General features: G+C 28.3%; 1 protein-coding gene across 1 annotated transcript in view; it reads left to right on the top strand.

The window, feature by feature from the left end:
• The first annotated feature begins 547 nt into the window (after positions 1-547).
• The window catches only part of LOC119681683, a 47,255-nt gene continuing 25,877 nt past the window's right edge, over positions 548-21,925 (top strand). Inside the window, exons 1-7 of the mRNA XM_038094941.1 lie at positions 548-1,254; positions 6,355-6,506; positions 14,217-14,362; positions 15,413-15,851; positions 18,606-18,743; positions 19,449-19,595; positions 19,737-19,865. Of these exons, the coding sequence (XP_037950869.1) occupies positions 563-1,254; positions 6,355-6,506; positions 14,217-14,362; positions 15,413-15,851; positions 18,606-18,743; positions 19,449-19,595; positions 19,737-19,865 (1,843 nt within the window). The 5' untranslated portion in view covers positions 548-562. The remainder of the gene's footprint in view (positions 1,255-6,354; positions 6,507-14,216; positions 14,363-15,412; positions 15,852-18,605; positions 18,744-19,448; positions 19,596-19,736; positions 19,866-21,925) is intronic.

A 21,925-nucleotide genomic window follows, 5' to 3' on the forward strand; every position in this document is an offset into this window, starting at 1 on the left:
ATAATAATAAATACCGCGAGCTTAAATGGCGCCATTTAAAATTACTTAAGTCCACATATGTATTTAATATTTAAATTTAAATTTAAATTTATACCGATTTATATGCAACTGCATTGGAGTAGATATTAATATGTGATTTGAATATAGAACCCACAAAGCATAATTAAATTAAAAATGTAATAAATTATGCATATAGCACAGAACCTGTAAATTTTAATACATAAATATTTTTTTAAGTGATTTTTCAATCATAATAAATGATTAATGCCATTTTTCATAAATGTGATAATTAATACTAAATTTCGTCAATATTATTATAATAAAAATATATACGAAGGAAACATAATTTAGTTTTGGCATCACATATATCTCAATAAAATTTTTAACTTAAATATTATCTACAAATATTTTTCTCTTATTACAGAGAAAGAAATAAAGTACTGAGGAAAGACTGATATAAAGGAATAGAAACCAACTCATTGAATTGAAATTTGAACTAAAGCAAAAATAATTAGTAAGTGGTCTTCTACCATACCATAATCCAACTTACAAATCAGCTAAAATGTTTCTGGCAATAAATCAGAGTAAACTCATGTCAAAACAACGTAAAAAAGATAAAGAGAAGGCTGAAAATAAAGTATCTGAACTGATGATGGATACAGTTGCAGATTCCAGCACAAGTACAGCTAAACCAGACAATACTCTAAATATGACTCACTTGAATCAAGAAATTACACCAACAACAAAATGTGAAATATGCCAACATATTTTACAGAATGTCCGCAAACAACAACAACAACAACAACAGAAACAACAACAAGAGAAGCAGGAGCAGCAGCATATGCTCTCCTCCAGTCGAGTGCCATGTCATTGTGATTGCGATTGTGTAAATAAAAATATTTTCAATTATGATGAACGCACTCATAGTTCACAAACATCACATAACCCGCCACCAGTTTCACTTTTCTCAGTTTATATATGTCTGGGTACGCTGACGCTTGCCTTGGCCACCCTCTCCGTGTTGTTCTATTCACATGTTAACTCCGCTGCGTCTACAATACCAACGCCAACACAGCCACATTCAATAGATTCAAGCATTACGTTCCGTGAGCAATTTCGTCAAGAACTTCTTGCATCAGATTATATGCTGCGTTCCATGTTATCTGAAATGCTGCAACATAGCAATCGAGTTCAAATGCCAAATGCAGATCAATATGCCACTGTAGAATCGATAAGGAGTAAACGCTATGAAAGGTAAGTTTAAATAATTTCACTTATTTTAGTTGACGAGGAATTTTATGTATAATTTTGCTTATGTAGTTTTGCTATTCTACTGTTGGAATCTTATTTTTTCCTTAAAACATATTTTTATTATTTTTTTGATTTATTATTCATCACTAATAAAGTGTGGGCATTGTTTGGAAAATATATTTTCTTCAATATATTTTTTTATATATATAAATATGTAGCCTCATTATTTCAACTTTCGTGAGTGACTTTTCAGTCTGAGAAACAATGAATGGAATTCAAAGGTTGACAGAGGCAACAGTTTTCGATATAATCCTTTTGGGTAGGACAGGGTTTCAAATAAAAGTCTACATAGAAAAATGTTTCAAAACATTTTAGTTTAATTATTAATATGTAAGCCTTTTTTATAATAATGAAATGTAGTTTTTTAAGGATTAGAATAGTAGTTTATCGTTTTTGATGCGAATACATGCACAGAGTTTTATAGTAAATTTTTCGTAGAAATATATTTAATAATATTTAGAGTTAATAGTTATTAACTGCTTTTCTTGTATTATAAACAAAAGTAATTGCATTGAAATTTATTTAATTGGATTGCCATTGTAAATATACACTTAATTTTATTATTATTATCAATCTCAAGAGGTATTTTATTCACACCACTGGATGAAGTCTATATTGCTGATTTTATTAAAGCTGTTTCAATAAAATATTAAATGTAATTTAGCTAAAAAGAAATTCAGCACTTATATTTACTTTAAATAAAAATGTCCAAATAATCGATAAATTTAATTTTGTCAATGGATTTTTTCATCAATTTATACGACAACCTGCTACTTGCACTAACAAATTGAAAGTTTGTGACATGTCATTCGTTCATATGTAAATTCATTGCTTTTTAATTTTATTAAGTACATTCAATCCATTTTGTCTTCTTCCGGAATAATAAATGTAAATATACATAAATAGAAAATATGTAGAAAATATAGGCAGGCTCTTAGAAATGTTGTAGACAACAAAAGAATTTGTCTGTATAGAAATGTATATTAGTTTAAAAATATTTATATACTATAAAGAAGTTTGAAATGTTAGTGTAATTGAAACTAACATATACTGTATATATTGTTTGATTTTATAAATTTCAATCTTATTTTTTCAATTTGAAATTTACATTTATAATTGAGAATTTTGATTTTATTGAACTTGAATATTGTGATTTGTTCGTACAGCATATTTTTCAATAAAAATATTTACAGAATTTATTGTTTATAAATATATAATAGCTACAAGAAATTCAATTATTTGAAGTAGTAAGAAGAACAACTATTTTATGATGAGTAATCCTATACCATTCAATTTAATTTTCCTTGAGAAAGTCGTATAAAATTTTGGGGCAGAAAACAATATCAATTTTTTCATTAAAAACAATTCTTAAATAAAATAAATTTAGAGTTTGTGAGTAACTTTACAAAATTTTGTCCTTCAGCAAAAAGCTCAAATTAAATGTTTAAATAAAGATATAAAAAGAATAAGTTGCAAGTATTCTCAGTAATGTTAAAAGAGTAAAATTCCCTTTTTCGTTTATTTTCAGATTTTTGAAAAAAGTTTTTCTGTCTATTGATATGTCTGCCACGCACACTTTATGTTTGTCTATCAAAATGTCTATTTCACATTCTGATTTGTTTGAAGCCAATGCCAGCTCAACCCCACAATTTAGTATCGATTGTGCTTTTTAACCTTGAACTTGTAACGCTCATATATTTTGGCGAAATTCGAAAATGAAGGTCTTAGAAACTTCATTTCAATCTGGAATTATTAACAGGCATATAATTTGATATAGTTAACGTATAAAAGTTTTTAATGAGACCCTAATTAATAAATCATTGCAAGTGCATTAATCGGGGTTTAAAAACGTTTCAAAAGAAATTGTCAAATTTATTTATTATTATTCGAATTTTTAGTGTTGTTAGCAAATAAGTAAGTAATTAATAAAAATATTTGATTCTATTCAAATAGTTTATAAAAATTTTTAAATAATATCTGTGTTAAAAATTTGAGTTTATTACATTAAATCCTATTTCTTAATAATTTTATCTGTTTCAATTAAAATAACAAGAAGTTACTTTTATTTATTGAAAAAAATAATGAAATTATAAAATATTTCAAATTTATATGAAAAACTATTCAATAAATTTATGTATTCATTATGTATTCAAAATAATTATAATAAATTCAAAATTTCTATCAGGCGTACATCGTGACGTATGAGTTACACATTTATATTTTCATATACGCATTGCTTTGTTTCAACCTGAAAAATTCAGGTTTTTTTTTGTGTCAAGAAATTGCATTAAAGTTTATTTTTTTTTCTTTTTAGTTGTATTTGAAACATAACACAAAAGTCAATGTCCAGTACAACTGAAGAATAATAAATGTGAAGAGTTTAGTAAAAATCAGTTTTCTGTTTTTGATAGTCAACTTCAACATTACTTAGAGGTACAGTTTTTTTTTCGTAATCCATAAGTTGGCAGAAATAAAAAACAAATATTTCCATGTCGAAACATTTACAAGAAAATTGTTTTAATTATTTCAAATATTTATATAAATTTTATACAAAATTTTATATAAATTTATATAACAAACTATGAAAAAGTACATTTATAATGCAACAAATCTTTATATGCAAATGAAAAAAATTAAAAAAGCAATTTTAAAATTGCATTAAAAAAATATACTGTATATATAAACTTACATTTAGATTTCTCAATATTTTAAATATTTATTTCTCAAAAATAGAAATTATAATTAAATTGAGTAGTGCTTACTATTTAATAAAAAATATTTGTGTTTGATGTTAAATAAATGTCGAACGTATTTTTCCACATTTTCTTATTTTCTTCCAATTTTTTCTTAAAAATAAATTCTTATAAATATTTTTTTTTTTTATAGAAACATAAAATGATTTTAAAACATTTAATACTGCTTAATTCAGCACCAATAAGCGTTCAATTCGCTTTGCAAATATTTCTTTGATAGTTTCCGTTTAATTTTCTACTAAACATGTTGCGTAAATAAAATATCAGCTTTTTGTTTGATGGACAAATTGTATCTTCTTGTAAGTTCATTAAAGTTTTCTGTTAAAACTTTTTGATTTGATTTCCTGTCATCTGCTCCCATTGTGTGCAATTTCACACACTTATTCGATTTCTTTAGCTAACTGAGACCACATGTTGCAAATCACAGTCTAGTTTTTCCCACATAGGAGCCAAGTTGACGCTTCGGAGTATTGCTAACATTTTTCATTGTGCCATCCAGGGTTCAGGAAAAAATAATTAATTGCGTTAGCTGTTGAGAAACTTATTGTGTGCATTTAACTGCAAATAAGTAAAATGATAAATGGACATGAATTTATACGAATATAGATGCTTTTATCGGTCCATGAAAGAGCATAACTTTGTTGATGTGCGTGACGTTTAGAATTATTTTTATACTTGAGTCTTCTATAAAATGCATTTAATGCTATTATGATAGTATGAAAACAATTTATTTCCAGAGTGACGAAAGGAAAAGTAATGTATAGAAAATGTTGTTATATACAATAAGTAAAGTTTATTTTTAAGAAAACTTTTACACTTCGCAAACATTGTTGAACACATTAGTCAAAGATTAAATACTCATATTACAACTGAAGCTCAACTCTTAATTTAGTTGTTATTTGAAAACAATGAAAATTTAATTTTAATTGTAATTGTCATAATAAAGCAGTAAGTACATAATGAGTACGATTACAATCGCGTGTAAATATAATTAAAAGTTACAAACTATTATTTTGTAAATATTTCAATAGTTAGTGCAAACAATGAAAGAGTTTCATTTCATCTGATTTCAATTAAGAAAATTACTCAGTATTACTCTATATACACAATCACGTTGAACAGAGAATTTTCAATAGCAACTTTTCTCAAATAATTTTGAACATTAAACAAATATTAGGTATGCTGGTAAACAAATGACGTTCTTTGAAGATATTTATTAAACTATCAAGTAATGGTAGTTATTGATAACATTTAAAAGTGTTAGTATAGGTGGCTGTGGTGAATCCGATACTACACACAATTAAAATGTTTAAATAGCATATAAATTTATCTGTTACCTTTGTGTTTATTATTTGCTAACAATAATAATTGTTAGTATATATTGTTATGATAATAAGAATATGATAGGTCTTTTCTTTTGTAAGCATAAATAATGATTTGGTTGATTGCAAAGGGAAGTTAGCAGATATCCTTATCGGTTTTCTCCCTTGTATCACCACATGTCTTGCTAATAATCTCAAGAATAAGAATGACAAAAATCAAAAAACTTATCCTAATTATTATATATTCCCCTATATCAATATTGCCGACGTTCGAAGATTATTTGACTTCTTAGCGCGAAGTATTATTACAATTCTGTCCTGAAGTCTCTGACGAAAGGATTGTTAAATTTATCACTTTCAATTTATGTATTCTGCCAGATTTTGTCCTAACCGAAGAATACTCTGCAAAACTGTCAAAAAAAGCGCTTCTCTAAAAGTCGGTTTTTTCTGGAAGCCAAAGCTGAACAATCAAAGAGAAAATGTTTAATTATTTTCTGTGAGTATTAAACAAAATGTGCAGGTTTTCTACGTAGCTGTCTGTACACCAGTGATCAGATAGATAATCTAGATAGATAACTTAACTTTACAGTTGTGACGGAAACTTTTTATTATAGTATAAACTTTGCTTTTTATTATAGTATAAATTTTATTTAAAAAATTTTGGTATATGGTTTTAACTTATTCTTAACAATTATCAACTTTTTACTTTTCACTTTAGTAAAACATATTTTCAGCTATATTACAAATTACTATATTTTTCAAACTTTTTTACGAATAAATATAATACTTTGTTTTAATATTAATCCAGTTTTCCATAAAGTCTATTAAATCATTGTGTATGCTTTTTATTTCATATGTATTTTTTTTTTTATAATGCCACTTTGTGTACACTTTTGTCATTTAAAGTCACTTTATATTTATTTTTCATTTCATTTCATTTATATATAACTTCCTTCCCTTCTTTGCAGACCAACAACAGAAAGTTCATATGAAAACGACGTCGTTAACGTTAGAGAAATCGTAAAAAATGAACGAAAACGTGAAATAAACTATAGTGGAACGACGCAGACATCTAAACGAAGTCGCAGGGATATTTCTTCATCACCTTCATCTATGCATGGTAAGAATAAACTACACTAACAAAGTTAAAGTTGCATATATAAAATATCAAAAAAAAAATAAATGCTCTCAGTAAGCAATACAAAGTAACATAAACTTAGGAACAATAAGTTTATCTGAGAAAAACTAAAACAAAAACAACAACAAAAATGATGCAAAATACTTATCTGAAGCATGAAAGTGTAGATGCTGCTGCCATTTATTTTTATTTATTTTATCAGCTTTTCTTTCATTTTTCATAACTCAAGCCCGAAATGGAAATTGCAGGGCAAAAGAAAAATGTTGCATGTTTATGAACAACAATAATGTGCAGTCTGTATTTCTTCTCATATTATGGCACTGATAAGACCGAAGAAAAAACAATAAAAATGTTTCAACGAAAAGCACTGCTACTCGGTCGAATTGACATTGACAAATAGAAAATTTATGACACTTAGAGATTCAAGTGATGGTCGCTAAAGGGGTGCTGAAGTATGGCAGTCATTAATTATGAAAGTTAATGACAAATCACTGATAGCAATAAAGTAATTACCTGATCCTAATTGTGATTGATTTTGATTCAATAAAATGTAATATAAAAATTTATATTTAGATATATATTGTTTGTGTTTCTTCATAGAAAATTTATACCTTTGTACCCACACAAAAAATTAAAAAAAAAAACATTTATATAAAGTAAAACCACGGACGCTCGCATTATACAGCTGAGAGATCCGCGTTAATTGCAAATATACTCAGTATGTAACCGTTTCTTTATATTACAATATAATATAAACTAATTCACATTTTTTTCAATATGAAATTAAACTTTTTTTCGATTCTATTCAATTCAAAAAACTTGAAAATTAATAGAGAATAAAATGTATGTATTATAAAATTATATTCTCAGTAATGTTCCCAATGGCTAACAGATAGTCAAAACGTGAAATTTAAAAATATTAAACAAATAGAAGATACAATTCTTGTTGAGTTGTTAAGAACTCATGAACTTATATAAGAGTAAATATATGCGTAAAGAACTAAATGCAAAAATTACACTCCAACTGATATCTGATTTATTTCGATCAAACAGCGAAGAAAAAGGGGATGGTTGGCTCTACTCCATTGATAGTTGGCTGGTTGGTTGCAGTAGCACATTAGCAACTGTCCTTACGCCTCGCATAATAAGCAATTATTTTCTGTTTTATTTCTATATTCTTTGAAGAAACTTCTGTAAAACAAACAGATCCATCGAAGAAGATCACCTACACAATTGATTGTTTACAGTATCTGATCAGTAAAAATATTTTCACATAATTAGCAATTTTTCATTTCAATTAGTTATTGCTTGAAAGAATATCTTGTAGAAATATTGTATCCATATAGTTCACTTTAATAAAAAATGTAGGTCTGGTAGTAAATACCAGTTAATAAGTTCTCTTGACTTGGTCTCGATAATAATGCTGGAAGCTTAAATTTGCTATAAGCTATTAATTTCAGCAAAATTATCTATGTTTAAAGTTATCGACAAATAAAATATAATATAAAGTATATAACCCATTGAAAAAATATTTATTGTTTACTATATTATTTTAATAAAATGCACATAAAAAAATACTTTGTTTCTGTTGCACCAATTAAAAGTTTTTTACAAAAGGACTCTCTTGATTCGAGAAGTTTTTAACATTGTTGTTGCTAAAGTTGTTTAGAATACACAACGAACCGTCATTCATTTAGTATAAATATATATAAGATACTAAATGTATGAAGTGCTTATATTATAAAATTAAAAGTACTTCACTTAAATTCAATTTTTTAAATAAAATATTTTAAATTTAATTTATATTTATATTTTTTCTGTTACTTAGTAAAATTCAAATACTCAGATAATGTAATTTTTTTGTGTAATATTAATGTGTGTTGTGTACGTGTAGCAAATATGTGCTTTACAATTTTTCTAGATACTGAACATAAGTAATATCCTTGTTCATGTAAGCAACCATAATTGCGTTAAAAAATAGAAAACTATTTACAGTGCATTTGGCACTTTGAAATGCTTTTTCTGTGGAGTCTTGGTTTTGCATTCCACATTTTGTGTTGCTTGGATCCTGAAAATGTGCGACAAATCACTGTGAAAATCGCAAAAATCCTGTGTAAAGTGTTGAGTTGCATATTTTTTGCATTGCTCTAAGCTGCGGAAAATGTTTTTGAATTCCAAGATAATTTTTTATGAATCTGCAAAATATGCAAAGTGCGTTAGATTTCACTGCATTTCTTTGAAATGATAAGTAAGCAAAACAATTCATTTATACAATTCACCACAACATTGTGAAAATTATTGAAAATTTATATTGTTATTTTCTCGTTCTTAATCAATGAAATGTAATATTTTTATATAATTTGAATATCCTTATTTCGAAAATAAATTATTCACGGAATTATAGTCATGTGCATTTTGATTTTTTATAAAAAACGAAATACGATGTATTAAGTATCTTCTAGATCCTTATTCAGTCCATTTAGTTGATAAACAAAATTCAATGTTTAAATATATGTAAGCTTTGTTTTATATAAATATTTCTTAATAAATTTCAAAACATATATAAAATTCTTAATACTATTTGAAATTCAAAATATATACAAATTTATAAAAATGAAATTGTAATTTACTCGACAAGTATGTATGTATGTAAACTATTATTTCGAATATTCGTAATATTTTGAAACCCCTTGTCAGTTTCTATTCGAAATTGGTTCAATACTTATATATTTAGTAAAAATTTTGTTTACACAATGCTGTGGAAATCTTCTCCATTCATTCCTAAGAGTTGGTTTAGTGGGTACACGTCTCACACGGTGGCTTTCGATGCTTCTAACTATTGTCAAAAAAGTTAATTAAGATTTGTAGCAAAATATATATTTTTGATCAGGTCAAAAGGTAAAAGTCCATCTAGCTATACTTCAATACTTCATAAAATTAGAGTCTTATCAGGAACTACGTATCTGTATAACTGAATCAGATGCGTACAACAAAAAAAATATTTCATTTGGTACTGTGGTTCACAGATTCTTCAAAATATTTTTTTTTAACAATATGTAAAACTGTTCATGGGTGAAGAAGAAGAACGAATAGATTTTCACGACAATAATTTTTTGACACCTTGTTGCGCTACTCAACGGTAAAGAGCATTAATTAAGGTATATTATCTCTTAGAACGAACAAGGTTTTAGGAAAGCATATTTTCGACAGTTTGTATCAATTCTCAACATTAAAGAAGATCTGTTGCACTACATGAACTCTCAGAAGGAACTTATTCTTTGAAAATAATTTTTTTGACACCATTTTGCATTGCTTAACAGAATGATATAGTCTTATCCATCAAGGCTTTTACTAAGAAATCCGGTTTTAAAACGACAAATCGCACTAACAATGAGTTGTGTAATTATATCTGTTGATCAGCAACTGCAATCAACCAACTAACGCATATATATTTATTTAATGTTAACATGATTGTTATAATTATAATTTAAGAAACTTCTGATTTGCTATTATTGCTCCGATTAAATAATATTTAAATTTCGATAAAGCCAAACTAAATGATTGTCATTATTTTATTCCTATCTAACTTTGGCAGGTGCTTTTAAAAATATAATTTTTTATATAAAAGTCGATAACAGTTAATAAGTTGTCTATCCAATTCCTTAAAGTTTATATATTCTAAAAAATTTGTAATATATAAAATAGCATAAATAATCGAACCAAAAATAACTTAAAGTAATTTAGATATATATATATCTCAAATAACCAGAAGCAATTAGTTACATACTCGTATTCCTCTTTTGAAATATGTACAAAACTATTTTAATTGGAATAAACTCAATAGAATACACATCTTTTCCATATTTAGCATTGCTTTTTCCATATCCAATGGAAGTCTAAAAACAAGGAAAAGGTATTGTGTTTCCTTTGGCACAGCATTGGGTGTTTTCCTGGCATGGCATTGATGTTTACAGTATTGAAGTTAAACTCAATCTGAAAATGATGGGCTTATCCATAGCGAATATTTATCCGTAATACTTATTCTGGTATGTAAAATTTCGAAGTGAATGTTTCTGGAATTGTAAAAGCCTAAAGACAATGAAGGAATATTTTCGTATTGTTCGTTTTTATTTTCATGAGTAAACATTGTACTTTGCAAATACTTCAAGTAATCGAGATATTTGTGATGTTTATAGAGCAGTACAATTGCATTAAAATTATTCTATTTTAGAAAATACGAAATAAAGAAAATTCTTTTAAAAACGTTTTATAGTTTTTCTGAAACTCATAAGAATTTAAAATGATTCTACAGTGTCATTTGAGAACAATTGCTTTGTTTATCTCAAATACATCAGATAGTGTATATTCTTATACCCTACACACATTGGTATACATATCTGTATGCCAACCTTAAAGACATTATATATTACTTAATATTATAAGTGTTGTAAATCACAATTCAATTCGGTTAAAAAATACATATGAAATTATATGAATATCATAGAAAATGTTGGTTTCTGTGGTTTAGTGTGCCTAACCTGTGGTTTTAATTCATATGGAGTTAATTTCTTGTAAATTTATTTTAATTTATATACATAATCAGATATATATATTTATTATGTTTAGGCTAGTTGAGTCAGTGCACCTGAGCACTTTTACTCTCTATTAACTGCGAGGTTTCTTCATAACCCCTCTTTGCACTTTGACTAGATTATTGTTTATCACTTCTTCAGACTAAGCAATAATTGACTTCAGATCTGGTTATCTCCCCGAGGAGCCTGTAACCATTCTGAGATTCGATAACGCGGTATTAGTAAGTCTGTCAGTTTTCGCAAATAATTTCAGGGCTCTATCCTTTATGTACTTTTTGATGGGATCAATCTTTAGGTCCCTGAGGATGTCATTCGCCCTAATGTACCATGGAACTTTGAAAAGTCTTCTCAGAGCCTGGCTTTGTGCAATTTCTAGCTGGTGAATAGTAGTGTTTGAAGCTTTGCTGAACGCTACGCAACCATATCGAAGTGACGGACGAATTATTTGGTTATAGTATCAGTTTCCTGTTCTTAGCATTGAGATTTTCATTTCTGAATAGCAGTTGAAGGTGATGAAGAATTTTGACACAGCTAATTCTTTTCATTTGAACATGTTTAAGCCATGTGAATCGTTTGTCCAACGTGATGCCGAGATATTTAGCGATATCCTCCCAGTTTATCACCATATCACCCACTCTCACTCTCGACGGATTCTGTATCCACTTACGCGTTATAAACAGAGCCTTAGTTTTTTCATAATTGATTTTTATTTTCCATTTCTGAAAATACTCCAGAATGAGGTTTATATGCTCTTGAAGTGTGTTCGTTATGTTCAGAGCACATTTACTAAATATTTCGGCAGCATCTTTGCAAATGTTTTGAGTATTCAAAACGAAACCACCGCTCTTTTCAAAAGGTAGCTAATTATTGTAATTTTTATAAAATATTTCATTTAAGAAATGTTTTTATTTGTAAATAAAAAAAAAATAATATAATAAACATTATTAATAGTAATATGCAAATAAAACTCTTCTTACCTCAAAGTCAGAGAATACTTTGAATAAATTTGTGTCCTTGCATTTTTGCAACTAGACCTGAGTCTCACTAATTTACTTGCTTTTTTGCTAAAATGACTTTACATGATATATCAAAAAATATTACCAGCAACAGACATTGATTTCTAAAAAGCTCATCTTAATTAGATGCTCGTAGTCATTTTATCTACAAATAGTGTATTGCGAGAATGACTTTGTGAAACAACAGTAAAAATAAAGTTACTGGTTATGGATTTGTACATCGCTGTGAATATCTAGTCAACACAAACTAAAGTTTTGAGATAGCTATAGATTACAAGAGTTATTTATTGGGAAGTGAATTACTTTCAATTTCTTCAGAGTCATGTAACTGTTATCTTTTATGCAGAAGAAACAGTAGTCAACTCTAGCGATTTCTACTTATTCTTAGTATTATTTTTTGAAGTATATAATATAAGTAATTCATATTATAATGAAATATATTATATTTAATTAATTATAATAGATATTATAATTACGATCATTAATTCTTGCATATATATACATTACTATAAATTTTGTGACAGTAACCACACAGTATTAGTAAGACTTTCTTCTATTATATATTAAGTAAACTGAAATCTACAGAGTTCCATTTTAGATACCGAATCTCACTTTTATTAAACTTTATGGAATAAGTAAACATTAACTTATTAATTTAAAATAAAATTTAATTGATATTGATAATTTTATATATTACTTTTGATGTAATTTGTTTTACAATTCAAAATCGATTGTTTTTCATATTTATTTTCCACAAAATTTCTAATAATATTACTTTGACTAAAGAATAATAAAAAAGTTTCAATATAAATGAGAATTGATGATTTCTGTACTGAATACTTCAAGCAAATATTTTTCATAGTTTAAAAGTATATAGTATTGAATAAATAGAAAATATATATTTTCCAATTTTGAAAGTTTTGCAATTGCATACATTTGCATAATTTTTACAAATCCTTTCATGCTCCGGTCATGCCAACTTAAACATTAGCAACTTTTGCAATCCTTCCTCTCCTTTGCATCTTGAATAGGATATTAACTGTGATTACTTTTTCTTATTATATGAAATTGGATTCTGTGCGATATTGTAAGTGAATCATATGGTAACATTACTCAACCTGTTGCAAATTCAAAAGAAAATCGAAATCAGAAATTTAAATGCCTTATGTTAGCACAAAATCTCCAACAAGTTAATAGAGATTGTAGATTTTTATACTGACAGAAATAAGGCCTTGAAAGAAGTGTCTATATGTTTGTGCATGTAAGTGCAAAAGTTTGTGAGTCGGACTAAGTTTTTTTCCTTTAAATGCTAATGGACTTCTCAAGTATACTTGTAAGCCAACTTTAGTTGCTGTCCAAAATACTACATTCCTTTTATTTTGTTGCAATTTACAATAGGTGCTCGATTTAGCTGATAAGGAGAGCGCAATGTACACTTCTCCGTAGTAGTTACACATAGATTTGTACGTGTCCTTTGCTGGATAGTGCTGCCAGCATAAAATAAAATTTTAAAATGAATTTTCATTTTCCTTTTGTGAGTACGACTATTTTTCTACTTCCTTGAATTTTGTTTTTAAATTCTTTTGAAATTCTGTTTTTTCTATATTTTCTTATTTCTTTGAATTTAAAATTCATAACATTGCTGTGGAGTACGACGATATAATATATACTGCCAGTCATGAAGGAGTCTTATACCTTCTAATAATGCAGCTTCTTTGTTGTAATATTTATTGAATTTGATTTTCAAATATAATGCAATAAAAGCTTTCATATACTATGTATGTTGTATAAAAACTTATATGAGTACAATATTAGAGAGCATATTTTTTAGTACTTTAAATTAAAATATCAGAAAAGTTCACTATGCACAATTACTTGTCTCTGAAGTGCACAAATGTGCATTCTGATTTATTGCACATTCTTATGCTCTTGAGATTGAACAGTTTTAATTTCGAATTGCATTCCACACACTTTTATTTATATCTTTCTCAAGTTTATTGCATTTCAGGAATTTCGATTCAAATTTGAAAAAATTCGTTCTCTTTTAAATTTAAACTTCACTGTCCGTTTTCTCCTTATTGCAGCTGATCCCTATGTGGAGTTCTTCAATCCGAATTATCGCAAAGCACTTGAGGAACACGATGCTGAAATGCGTAAGCAAACTGGACTTAAAGGTGCTGCACCTGGTGGTGATGAATGGATTTATGTTAACTCTTTCTGCCGAATGCCCGTAAGTATTTTTCTTTAAAATGTACAAATTGAAATGTTGAAAGAGCATTTAAAGGATGTCAATATAACAGTAGGTACTTGTATGAAAAATGTAAAAGATATATGCGACAAGTTTTAAATATGCAATTCCCTAATTGAGTTGAAAAAAGAAATTTTGAATAAGAACAAACCTAAAGGAAGGACTAACTACTTTAGTTTATCCACTATTTCCGAACTGGCTGCTTTCTGTGGCCTAAAATCGACTAAAAAATTATAACAAAGTTGCATTGTAAAATTTTGGTGGTTTGCCAAGTACGAAAGTACAACTTCTAAAAGTGCAAGTAAATCTAATTAAAACAGGAGTAAATTTAGTTTAGCAGAATGACTAGGAACGTTGTAATGGGCTTATGTTGCATAAAATTAATTTTCAAGACTGCAGTTCAAGGGTTTTACAAAAATTAATATGTTTGAAACTCTAATAAAATTTTTAATAGTCTTAAGATGTTCTCTTAACAATCTTTAATATAAATTTTATGTCTTGAACTGTAGTTAATTTTATTACAAAATTTTTTGATCGGATTTAGCATAAAGAAACATGAAATAAATGTTTGTGAAAATGTAATTGCACTGTTCAATATAACACTACATTTATTTTTTTGTCATGGAAAATAAAATTAAATTTAATATATAATGCTTTTATTCATAAAGGTTATTTATGACTAAGAAACTTATTTCTAAACAGAGAAGTTCTGAAACAGTAACAAATTTCCAAAACAAAACATTTCTTAACGTTAAGTAATGACGTTTCTGCAAGTTGTTGGCTTATAAGTCTATTCCAATAAAAAAAAAACCATAAAAACTTAGAGGTGTTGTTTTCTGAGAAATAATAAAAATTGGAGTTTTTGAGTAACGAAGCACCGTGTTGTCATTGACACCCTCAGCTAACAAACAAAGGTGTCATTATTTTAATATTTCAATAGATTCAAACTTCTAAGTCTGACACTTGTACTCTATAAAAAATTGTATAAATATACCAACAAGTTATACATCATATATCGTTTTTTGTACACAGGAAAAGGTACTTAATAATTTCTGTAAAGGTACACAGGAATACTGCCCACCTAGTCCACAGGGAGCACCTGGTCCAGCTGGTCCCAAAGGACCAACTGGTCCACCTGGCTTGCCAGGTATACCTGGTCCTAAAGGTAATCGTGGTGATGTTGGTTTACCTGGACCTGCTGGTATCGATGGTGTACAAGGGCCAGCAGGTCAAAGAGGTCCCAAAGGTGATATAGGCATACCTGGTCGTGCAGGTTTAGATGGACGCGATGGTGTTCCTGGTGAACCAGGTTTAGATGGTGTTCCTGGCAGAGCTGGAGCTGATGGTATACCAGGTAAAGATGGTTCATCTGGACGTGATGGACGTGATGGTCAAAATGGTAAAGATGGAAAGGATGGCTTAATGGGACCAAAAGGCGCACAAGGACCGTCAGGCGAAAGGGGATTAAAAGGTGAAAATTAAATATACAAACAATTCTTTATCTTCATCTATTCATGTAGTTTAATTTATGTGAAACTATGAACTTCCTTTATATTAAAATATATATATTTGTAGGAGATATTTAAGTATTTTGTTTTCTGAGTTTACTTCAAAACATTTATTTTAAACAAATTTCGATTTTGTTTTAAGAGTTATATAATAGAAATTAGTATTTTTTATGGTAACAAAGTTTATTGAAAATTCTAACAAATTTCACCGCCCATAAGTTGACTTACTAATGAAATAACTAAATTTTTTTTGAAAATGTAACAGCAACAAAATCTATTGAAATTATGCAATTCCAATTAAAATAATTTTTTTCCTGCCCAGAACATTAAGTAGACCACAAAATAAATAACCTACAAGCATTTAAAAACTCAACGAATCCTTCTTCTCACAATAAAACTAACTAAATTGCTCACTGCCTGTTGCAGACGTACTGTAAATCTTTCCAAACCACAGCACCACAAAACTCCGCACTGTTTGCACTGTAGCCTGCGATAAAAGAATAAAGCGCTTAAATCGGTTCCCTTATTCCTTGTGCATTTGCAAATGGCGCATTGTTTGTAATTTTTCCGATTTAAAGTAAGATTATTGTTTCATTTTTCTCTCAGTGTACTATTATTTTGAATTTTCATTTGCATTTACGATTTTTGTTTGTATTTGCTTATCATGGTCCAGCATAACCAATAAAGCGACAGTAAAGAAAAACTCCAATCAAAAAAGTAAAAATATGAAACCCCTAACAAATAGAGTTCTATTCTCAACCAAGCCGGCTGGACCAACTTAAGTACTGAAATAGCCTTGCAAGTTCAAATTTTTCTCTGTGAATTATTGCTAAACAAAGCATAGCATTGGAGCAACTGAAATATTTTCATTAAATGCATAAACATTTTCCATTTGATTTATGTCGGATGCGTATTTTGGTAAGTTTTCTATTTATGTAGTTCTGAAATTGAATTCTTTGGTTTAGGATTTTACCTAGGTTCTTCAGCAAGCAAAACTTTAACTCATACTTCTTCAACAAATTTTCAATAAGTTTGGAAATGGAATTTACCCAAAGTGTGTATGAATTTGTTAATCGAATTCATGATAAAAAAAAGTAGTACACTCATTGCGCTGTAGTTCATTTAATGTACTTCATTTTCTATTCTCAAGTATGCTTAAATAACGTACAATACGCAATGAGCTTATATAAAATTCTTTTAAGATGTTGGTTAGAAAGTTTAACTACCTAAAAGTCTTATAAAATTTTCCAAAATAAATCGGCTTAATTTTATTTTACTTGTGGCAGTCATGCTTATTTAAGATTCTTTCCACTTGTGTACGAATAGCGTCACATCTGTTGCTTACGTACATCAATGAATAAATTCAATGAGTCCCGTTTACTTCCTTGCTCAGGGTGACGTGAACTCTCATTCCCAATTTGAATCTAACAGTTAACGATTTGAGTAGATTATTCTACATTTATTTCACGTACCAGTAGCAGCAATTCTGAGTTCGTAACCGCACGATTGATTGTTATTAGCTTTGAGCAAATGTCAACGTTTAATTAATTTCATTAGTACAAGTTCGTAATAAACGCATTTACTTATTATACTAGTGTAATTCATACAGAATGAATCGTTCAAATCGGATTAAATGAATTTGCAAAATTAAAGGACACTGCATAAAATAGTTATTGCAGTTAAACTATTTTGCACATCTGCTTACCTATTCAGTTGCTAATTAACATTTTGTTAAATAAGAGCAATAGTCCTAACATAGCAGAGCCTAATCTAGGATAACATAACATAATTAAACATAACATAACATAAACATTACAGAATATCACGAATTTGACAGAGCGAAATGTTAAAGGTCGTATAAAAGAGCTTACATAGTTATGCTACAATGGTAGACCAACTAAAATGATATGTAATGCTATTCATATCAATTTATTTATATTTAATTTAATTTTATTTTGTTTTATTTCATTTTGTTTTTTTTATTTTATTTTATTTTATTTTATTTTATTTTATTTCATTTATTTATTGATAATATTTATATAATTTATTTATTCTAAATTTATTAACCAGCTGTCAGTAGATATTCAGTGATTTAGATAAAAAATAAAAAAGCAACAGTTGAGAACAAAAAGTAAACAAACATTAGAAATTAAGGAAACATACTATATATTTTCTATAGAGTCGAGTCATGTATTAGTTGTACTGCAAATAAAATACGTTATAGCTATTATATAATAGAGATTTAATGAGAAAGACGTCGATTTGGCGATTTTCGTCTGACAAAATGTTGGATTAGAGAGTTTATATAAAATTTTGTATTATATTCAAAATATATTCAAAATATATTCAAAATTTTAACGAAAACATTCTACGAGTTTATGAAAGGTAAAAAGATTTTCAGTTAGGGCGAAAAAATATTCAGAGTTTTAGAGGAAACCTTCAGCGATAATATTTTTACTTAACAACGGGTTCATGAAAAGTACATAATTCTAGAACATGCTCATGACGTTACCTATAAAATTGTCCTAACAGTGTTACTGAAACTAAGAACTTTATTGACTTTAAAGTAGGTGATATAAAAATTAAAGGCTAAATAAATACTTTCTGTAAACATTCAAACTCCACTTTAATTTTTGAATACATCTCGTATACGTACATTATAATTATTATATTCTATATTATGTGTATATTTTATATATTTTTTTAATAAAAAATAGGAATCGCTGGACCACGAGGTCGACCGGGTAAACCAGGAACGAATGGCACCCCTGGAATACCAGGCATAAATGCATTCAAAAGACCGTATATCAATGGCAGTTATTCTGATGACCTACTTATACCGCCATCTATTGCAGGTAAATCTAATAATTTTCTTAATTAAATTTAATTTTCTATAAATATATAGAATACAAAAAAAATATGAAAAATTAAAAATATATATATTATATCCTTCGCGCTATCAGTTATTACGGAAAATATCACCATAAGGATTTATTTTTCTTATTTATAGCTATGAAATAAAAAAAACATGTAATCAATTAACTCAAAAACAGTTCATTTACATGCATATAAACATATATATATTATTAATCCTTTTAAGGCCCTGTAATTTGGTAATTATTATGCCCATGTACTGGAATGAATTCGAAAATTATGCAACATTTATATTCCATATAGTATTATAAAACAATACACTGATTTGCGTACACCATATACATAGGGCATGTAAAAATTTTATTTTCAAACCTTAAAGAGATTAAAAATAATCTCATATCAACTTTGTGATTGCATTCTGATCCTTTTAATTTAATTAAAACAATCTCCACAACTTCTTTTTCCACCATCAACTAAGGTTTTATACTGCGTGTACTTAAGAGTATATTTAATTGTGTGTGATCAAAATATCTGCGACATTTTTAATGTGAAATATGCTGAACTAAATAATTATTATTAAAAAAGGAAAAAATGCACAAATATGAAAGCATTCGCTTCGCCGCCATTTTTAATAAATCCCTTATCCTTTTCATAATTTCATACACAATTTCCTTTCATTATTTCAGACGCTAATGCACCGTTCATCGAGCGCACTGTAATCATAGAGGAAGGTAAGACGCTGAACTTAAGCTGTGCTGCATCTGGTAATCCTACACCGCATATTGAATGGCGTCGAGAAGACGGCCGCACAATTAATGTTAACGGCATTGAGAGTAAGTTGAAATAATTAAAATGTTGGAAAATAAAATTGTAAATGCAAACTGTTGGCGGGAAGAGGGAAGTGTTGTTATAATTTTTATAAAATTTAAAATGTTGAAATAATTCTTAAAATTTATATATTTTATGTAATTTAGTGTCATCCATTAGTGGGCCATATCTGAAGTTCTCCAACATAACCAGACACCAAATGGCTGCTTACTCATGCTATGCCGACAATGGTATTCCGCCAGTGGCAAATGCAACATACTTAATTGAAGTGCAATGTAAGTACTAGGATAAAGTGTGATACCCATAATCCTGACAATACAAAGTGCAATACATACGTTAATTCATAGATTTACACAATTATATATAAGAATATATCTTAAAAATGAAAGCATATGTGTTCCACTAGTTTTTCCTGTTATTGTCTAAAGTTTTTCTTTTAAATTTACAAAAAAGTAAAGGGAACCGTAGAAGTAAACTTTTTACAAAGTTTGCATTAAAAATAAATTAAGTTTGTTAACATAAATTCTCAAATAAGACTTGAAGCTAAAGGCAAATAGAAAAATTTGTTTAAAAATTATTATTTTAGTGTTAAATCGTAAATTTCTTCCACTTGTTTTTAGTCTTTCTTTTTAGGAAGCATTCCTGCTCTCCCTCATTCAGCATTAGTTTCATATAATATTACTTTTATAAATAAATTATGTGTTAAATTAAGTTAAAATTATATTATTTAAAAGTATATAGGTAGATGTAAAGTAATTCTATTGATGTTTATACCCAACTATGGTTCTATCATGTACGTAATCCATTAGTTGCACATATTCGTTTAGGGGTCACACCACTCTTAACTTCGATAAACTGCTCTACTTTCATCGACTTTATAGACTACTCTTGAAATGTAGTCATTCATACTATTCTTATTACGTACTTATTTGACCATAACGACCGTTTACATGATTTCGGCCTAATCCAGCGCAGTCTCTGCTTTTCGTAAGCCTCTACTCGGTGTTCTTGAAATGTAGTCATTTATACTACCTATTTTACCTACTTATTGAGCGGTTAATGAGCGGTTATATGGTTTTGGAATAATCCAGCGCAGTCTCTTCGAAAGTCTCCTTGGTATACGTGCGTTCTTCAGTCTCGTACATCAAACGTGTTTAATTTTCTACATTTTATCACCACTAGGGATGGATTCCGCTGAATTCAATATCAGTTCATTGCCCAACGAGTGTTAAGTAACCATATAGATATGCCTTAATGAAGCTGTGCCACAACTAAGTTTCAGTGAGATAGTGATTGCACTGACATTTACTAGTTTAAATGTGATTAGACCCGATGCCTTATTTACACACTACTAAGGTTGCTTATCTCCCACCTATTACTTACTATTTTTACAATTTTCTGTTGCAATCTAAGGTCATATCTAAAAAATAATGGAATAAATAGTATGCAGAATAAATTATGTTTTTCTTTACACCTCGCATTTAAGTAGATAACGCGTTTAGCAGAAAATAGAACTTAAAGCTGTTTTGTGTAGACGCATTTTACCCTACAAATTTGAATAATAATAACGGGTATACATTTTGAGCTCTCGAGATGTTCACCAAAGTACACCGGGTAAACTACCAGCACGAGTTTTTAGGTTTCATGCTCTCCCTTATGAAACTTCAAACTTTCATTAGTACAAGCTCACAGTTTTCTAAGATGATAGATTAACCCACAGTGCCATATCAGCGTTTCTGTAATAATTCTTAAATTATTTTAGCTTAGTTGCATACAATTTTTAAACCGAGTTAGATTTCAAGTCTCTATAAACGATATGTCAGGGATGTTTCAATATTATAGGATATATTGCCATAATATAGTGCGGTACAAAACTATAATTCAAGAGATTCTCATGCTACATCATATATTTTATTTCCCACATTGCAATTAAAATATAATGGTTCACATATCTGAAGACCTGCAGGAAAATGAAGTTAGGGTGCACCATTTATTCGTCTATGTTTCATGTTCTTTTGTCCGCTATAGAATAGAACACGCTATCTGGATTTTATTTGCTCTATTTATAGCAGGTAGTTGACGTCTAAGCTCTTAAAGTTTACAATGTATTTAAGTTAGATTTATTATTTACTTATTCTGGCTTGATTTTTAATTGAATGTAAGGTGAGTATAATTTAAATATACTTAATTTGCGACAAGAAGTTTAACTCGTAATTATACAGAAGTTTATAGAAATTTTGTTATTGTAATTCACTACTGTTCGAAATCTCTCTCTCTATAAAATAAAATAGTATCTACTAAATAAAATGGTCACAGCCATCATAAGTGACGTTGA

Source organism: Teleopsis dalmanni, chromosome 2 (genome assembly GCF_002237135.1).
Source record: "Teleopsis dalmanni isolate 2A chromosome 2, ASM223713v2, whole genome shotgun sequence".
Lineage (NCBI taxonomy): Eukaryota > Metazoa > Arthropoda > Insecta > Diptera > Diopsidae > Teleopsis > Teleopsis dalmanni.